Source organism: Eucyclogobius newberryi, unplaced genomic scaffold, assembly GCF_026437365.1.
Source record: "Eucyclogobius newberryi isolate DKJ021-1_F unplaced genomic scaffold, fEucNew1.0.hap1 SCAF_11, whole genome shotgun sequence".
Classification (NCBI taxonomy): Eukaryota; Metazoa; Chordata; class Actinopteri; order Gobiiformes; family Gobiidae; genus Eucyclogobius; species Eucyclogobius newberryi.
In genome coordinates, this window is record NW_027315735.1 from 4,685,683 (window position 1) to 4,691,712 (window position 6,030).

The window sequence follows — 6,030 nt, forward strand, 5'->3', positions numbered from 1 at the left end:
ATTCTCACTTGGAGGAATCCCCCCTGGACCAGCCCAGCAGAAAACCGCCGCAGGTCAGAGGAAAATACAAATATACACACTGGACACATTTAAAAATATAACAAATGTATCAGAGAAATGCTACCGGTATTTTTAGTTTAGTTTAGAATTTCACTTCCTGTTTCACACTAGGAAATTACCCAGCAAACACTGAGGAAAAAACTCATCTAATGGAACCATTTTTTTTATTTGACAAATGAAAATAAATGTAAACACCTTTTTTTTTTGTTGAATTATGTTTAGAATGTCAAAAAAGTAGTTTATTTTGTGTAAATGATGCATAAACTTGAGTGTGACCTAGTGTGATGTCACTTCCTTTCATTTTCTTCAGGTTTTTCAACTTTTCCCCACATATAGTTATTAGATTGATGTAAAACTATAATTTACACCTACAAAAGGTATAAATACACAAAATAAAGTAAAAACCTGTCATACGAGTTAATATAGGTAATACAGTAGTATAATTGGCTTTCTTGTCTAAAAGGTTTAGGCGAGGCAAGTTTATTTGTAGAGCACAATTCATGCACAAGGCAAGTGCTTCACACACACCTCTTATCAAATAATTTACATTTCTCATTCAAATATTTTAGAAAACATTACATTTAAAATAATTTCTCATTCAGATTCTGTGGGAATCCTGCACATCCGACCGAGTCTTCACTTTTTCACTGACATGTCTTTGATGCAGTGGTGTGTGTGTCCCATGGTGATCTATATGGTCTGTCCTCAGCTCTGATATACTCTCTAAAAACAGTCCATATGAAAACACGGCTTGTTTTTTAAAAGAATATTTATGTCTTCTTTTATTATCCTTTAGAAAAATGTCTGTGAATTCTAGTTGTGTCTTGTAGGTTTGACTTGTGTGTTGAGCTCTCAAACCTCTGGATCTGCCTCCTCCACTCACTAAATTAGAGTTTGGACAATTCACGTATGACTAAGCTCCCAGAAGCCTGAACTATTTTAAATAAAGCAGAAACTATTTTCTTCAAAATGAAATATGAGTGCAGCATAAACGGCGGCCCATATATAGATATTCAACAATTATAGTGGCTTTAACTTCTTTGTTTTGCCATAGTAATGAAGTTCTTTGTAGAACACATGCATAGCAGAGAACTCTAATCACAGAGGGATTATGGGCCGGCCCTGGAAGAAAGCAGACGTACAAACATGCAAACAGTTAATTATCCACCAAGGCTAAGCTAACCGAACACGATGGACTAATATGGTAAAATCAGATATTTGGATGACGTGTCGACCTCCTTTAAACAGAGATTGAGGCATATTTTAAACAAACATATTTGTGCATGAACATCTGCAGCAGCTGAGCAGGCTGCACATCAGACTGTCCTTCAGTTTGTGTCTCACTTTTCATGAGCTCATGAAAACACCAAACGGATTTCATTTGCTCTGGGATCAATTCAAATGTTAGGCTAAATTAGTGAATTAAAGTTTCACATAAATTACTTTCATTGAACACATATGTATATATTTTTATTGGTTTGGATGTGGTGTAACGGTCGATGATCTGATCCACTTTGTGTTCTCTTCCAGGGTTCGATGGATGCTTGTCTTATGTGAAGTACAATGGGCAGAGTTTGCCTTTTACTGGGGAACACAGCCTCGTGAGCCTCACCAAGACCAGCTCCTCTGTGAAGATCGGCTGTCGAGGACCGAACCTGTGTGAGAGTAGTCCATGCTGGGACGGCCTGATGTGTGTGAACCAGTGGTACACCTACCAATGTGTCCCACCAGGAGACTGTGCCTCCAGCCCCTGCCAGAACCACGGGAGCTGTGTGCCTGAGCCCCCTGGTTTCTCCTGCATCTGCTCAGAGTTCTACACAGGTCAAACATGCCAGACCTTAGTGGCCTGCCTGGGTGTCCAATGCCCACAAGGAAGTGTCTGTAAAACAGCCAACAATGGAGGCTTTGTGTGCAGCCCTAGCCCCACCACAGAGGCCATGGTCCTGCCCATCTGGGCAGTGCCAGCCATCGTTGGCAGCTGTGCCACTGTCCTGGCCTTAGTGGTGCTCAGCCTCATTCTGTGCAACCACTGCAAGGACCGCAAGACCAAAGTGCCAAAAGAGCCCAAGGACAAGAAACCTAAGGAGAAGAAGAAGAAGAAGAAGAAGAAGAAGAAAAAGGGCAGTGAGAATGTGGCCTTTGATGATCCCGACAACATCCCACCGTACGGCGATGACATGACGGTGCGGAAACAACCCGAGGGCAACCCCAAGCCTGACATCATCGAGAGGGAGAACCCATACCTGATCTATGATGAAACAGACATTCCTCAGAATAATGAAACCATCCCCAGTGCCCCCTGTGCCCCCTGCAATGGGCCAGAGCCAGATATTGAACACTATGACATTGACAACGCCAGCAGCATCGCCCCATCAGACGCCGACATCATCCAGCACTACAAGCAGTTCCGCAGCCACACGCCTAAGTTCTCCATCCAGAGACACAGCCCCCTGGGCTTCGCTCGACAGTCCCCCCTGCCTTTGGGAGCCACAAGCTACTCCTATCAGCCCCAGTACACCCAGGCCCTGAGGTCCACTCCTCTGAGCCACTCCCACTCTGCCTGCCCCACCCCCAACCCTCTGTCCAGGCACTCTCCAGCCCCTTTCACCAAACCCACCTCCTTTTACCGCAACACTCCCACCAGAGAGCTCAACCTGTGCAGGCGAGAAGGCAGCCCCCTGGATCTGCACAACGACCCACCTCCACCAATGTTCAACTATGCCACAAGGCTGGGCCGCCGCAGTAAGAGCCCGCAGACCATGGCCGGGCATGGACATACATCCCGGCCTGGCAGCAGGCTTAAGCAGCCAATCGAGCAGATCCCTCTGGAGACAGGACCTCCTGTGGGCCTGTCCATCGAGGAGGTGGAGCGCCTCAACACTCCGCGGCCGCGTAACCCCAGCATCTGTAGTGCTGACCACGGCCGCTCCAGCTCTGAGGACGACTGCCGCAGGCCTCTGTCCAGGGTGCGTAACCCGGCAGACGGAATCCCTGCACCAGAGTCTTCGTCAGAGAGCGACTCGCACGACTCGTTCACCTGCTCTGAGATGGAGTACGACCGGGAGAAGCCTGTGTCCTACAGCTCCCGTGTGCCCAAGCTCTCACAGGTCAACGAGTCTGACGCCGATGACGAAGAGTACGGCAGCAGACTCAAGCAGCGGCGCTACTCCAGCCGCCGAGCAGAGGGAGGGCCAGGCATTCCCCAGGTGCCCACTGAGCAGCACCAAACCCTACCGCACAAACTGGGCCATCAGGCTGGGGGCTTCAACTGGGACAATCTCCTACACTGGGGCCCTGGCTTTGGACATTATGCTGACGTGTTCAAGGACTTAGCTCTGCTTCCTGAAAACGCAGCAGCAAAAGACATTGAAATGAACAGTGGCGATGGCTCAGTGACCATTCTAAACGAAGGAGAGGCTGAGCAATATGTATGAGACTATTTATTAAGGAGCTGTAGAATATGGTAATGTTCTCCTTTCAAAAGACTGTACATTTCCTGAGAACATGAAACGATTTGATACATGATTCAAAGTAGACGACTTTTAATGCAGTAAGGCAGACAACAGCACATTTCCCCTCGTTTGTCAAGAGTCTCCTTGGACCGGTTTTACCAGTCTGCTGTAGTTGTTGTACCACATTAGAATTGTGCATTAATTCACCGAGGCCTATTTACAGTGAAGCCAACCAATCTGAATTCAATTTGGTGCAAAGCTCTTTCCGTGCTGAATGAAACATGTCTGTGTTACATTATGGACGATGCTCTTGTAAGATTCACCTCTGGCACATGTAATGACAGAGAAAAGTCACACTCACAAAAGCAAAATTCCAAAACCTACCAAACAATAATCTCTTTTCAGCAGCGACTTCAATGGTGCAATATTGTATAACGACTGGCTAAACTCTTCGAGGATTGTGAGGATGTTGCATATTCCCTGCCTTACAGACATTTGAGGATTTGTGACATTTGTGGCAGATCAGGTGAATAAAGGCGATGTCTTTATGCTGAAAGTTCTGACCAGCCAAGTTTTTTGGGCAATAATAATCATTGTATGAATCTTGTAAACATGATCCCCACTAAAACATGAAGTGTACATTTTCTTTTAATTGATGAAGAAATCATGTGTCCTTTGTTGAAGTTCTTGTCCGTTACTTTGGCATGTATGGTTTCTACATTTTTGTACTGTTTATTAACTTAAACTTAAGCTATGTTTTTATGGACATTTTCATATGCTGAAATGTATGTTCTTACTTTCGGGGAAAGTAAGATTGAAAACTTATTTTTTACATTCGTTACGTACGTAACATCAGTATTTTCCACTTTTGATAAAACTATAACATGCTGTATGCTTTGTACTTGTAAAAAGCCAATAACAGAATAAAAAGGTATTTATTTAAACATGATTTCATTTTAAATTATAAAGTTAAGAACTGTTTTCTCAGATGGTTTTGTTCCACTTTGTCAATAGAACAATGACATTCAGTGTTGGGAAGGATCTGAATACTTGTACTTGTACATGTACTTGTACATGTACTTGTACATGTACTTGTACTTGTACTTGTATATGTACATGTACGTGTACATGTACTTGTACTTGTATATATACATGTACTTGTACATGTACATGTACTAAAAGAGGAAAGGCAGCTCTTATGGCGAGTGCATGTGCAGTTTTTTCTTCTCTAATTTGTGATCAAGCTTATCTTATAAATAAACACAGAACAAATATAATGCAACTCAATGTAAAAGTGTTTTAAGTATTCAGAATACAATACTGTGATTTGACGGAATATGTTTAAAAATACATTTAAATGCAGGTAATCAGCATTCTGTAACTAAATACATGTTCAAAGTATTCTTCCCAACACTGCTGACATGTGTATGGTACAAACAGGATCAAGAGTTGAAATACTTTTTTGTTTCTAAATGTACATGTTTAACTCGCACAGACACATTAAAGATCACATTTCTTGGTTTGGATGAGTAAACACTTCACATGTCTTTAAATAATTCTAAACAACACTTTGGAGAAGGCGTTTCAGGACCGGCGTGTAACCCGGCTCCTGCCTTCACAGCCAAGACAAACACAGAGCGCTCGGCGACTCGGCCTCATGTAACGCTTTCAACAATTATTTACATCTGGCTTATTGAGCAGAACCTCTTTTTTGTGCTAAAGCAGTGATTGGGTGCAACATGCTTATCTTCTCCGTCATCGCGGGGGGAGCACAGCCACCAGAGAAAAGCCAGGGAGCCATGAACTCAGCGAGGAGTGACGACCGAGATCTGGAGCTCCGCCATGTGGGAGACGTGTGGACCAATGACTGAATCATGCTCCTCATATTTACATGCAGAAAAGAGCTTGTTCTGACCGGAGTGTTTCCCTATAAAACTCGCTTTGTCCCTTGTGCAGTGGCGGGAGCAGTGTTTTGTTACTGAAGCCAATGTTAAGAAACAAACACATCAAATTTAACTTAAAGCTGAGGTACCTGACTTTTCATTTACACGTTTGTTGTGCTTTTTTGTGTTTGTAAGAGAAAATGAGGCCACTGCACGCTGTCTGTAGCTAATAATAAAGTGTTTCTTGTCAAACAGGAAGTAAGAGCAGAATGCAGTGCTTTGATTGGCTGCGTTTGGTCCGGCCCACTTTCAGTTCGGCCTCTGAAAAAGCTTTTCTATTTCTGTAGCTGTTCACACGTCTGGAAATGAAGAGTTTAAATAGATTGAAATACTTCCTCCTTCCACGGTTTGAAAGTCAGGTCCCCCAGCTTTAAGTAAAAGTATTGATGTTTAAAATGTGTCGAATTTGATAAAGAATTGTGTAGATTTCTGGTCAAAAAAGGTCAATTCGAATAAATGTCTTTTTGAGTAAATAGTATGTGCATATTTTTGTTTGCTCAAAACTGGACTTGAACTCAAAACCTTTACACAGAACGTCAAGCTGTACATGCCATAACTAACCACACAAAAAGTAC

At 43.3% G+C, this 6,030-nt stretch overlaps 1 protein-coding gene across 1 annotated transcript in view; it reads left to right on the forward strand.

Moving 5' to 3' along the window:
• fat4 (FAT atypical cadherin 4) overlaps nt 1-4,456 on the forward strand; it is a 177,541-nt gene extending 173,085 nt beyond the window's left edge. Inside the window, exons 16-17 of the mRNA XM_072435070.1 lie at nt 1-53; nt 1,591-4,456. The exon at nt 1-53 is cut by the window's left edge and continues 209 nt beyond it. Of these exons, the coding sequence (XP_072291171.1) occupies nt 1-53; nt 1,591-3,494 (1,957 nt within the window). The 3' untranslated portion in view covers nt 3,495-4,456. The remainder of the gene's footprint in view (nt 54-1,590) is intronic.
• Nucleotides 4,457-6,030: the final 1,574 nt, after the last annotated feature.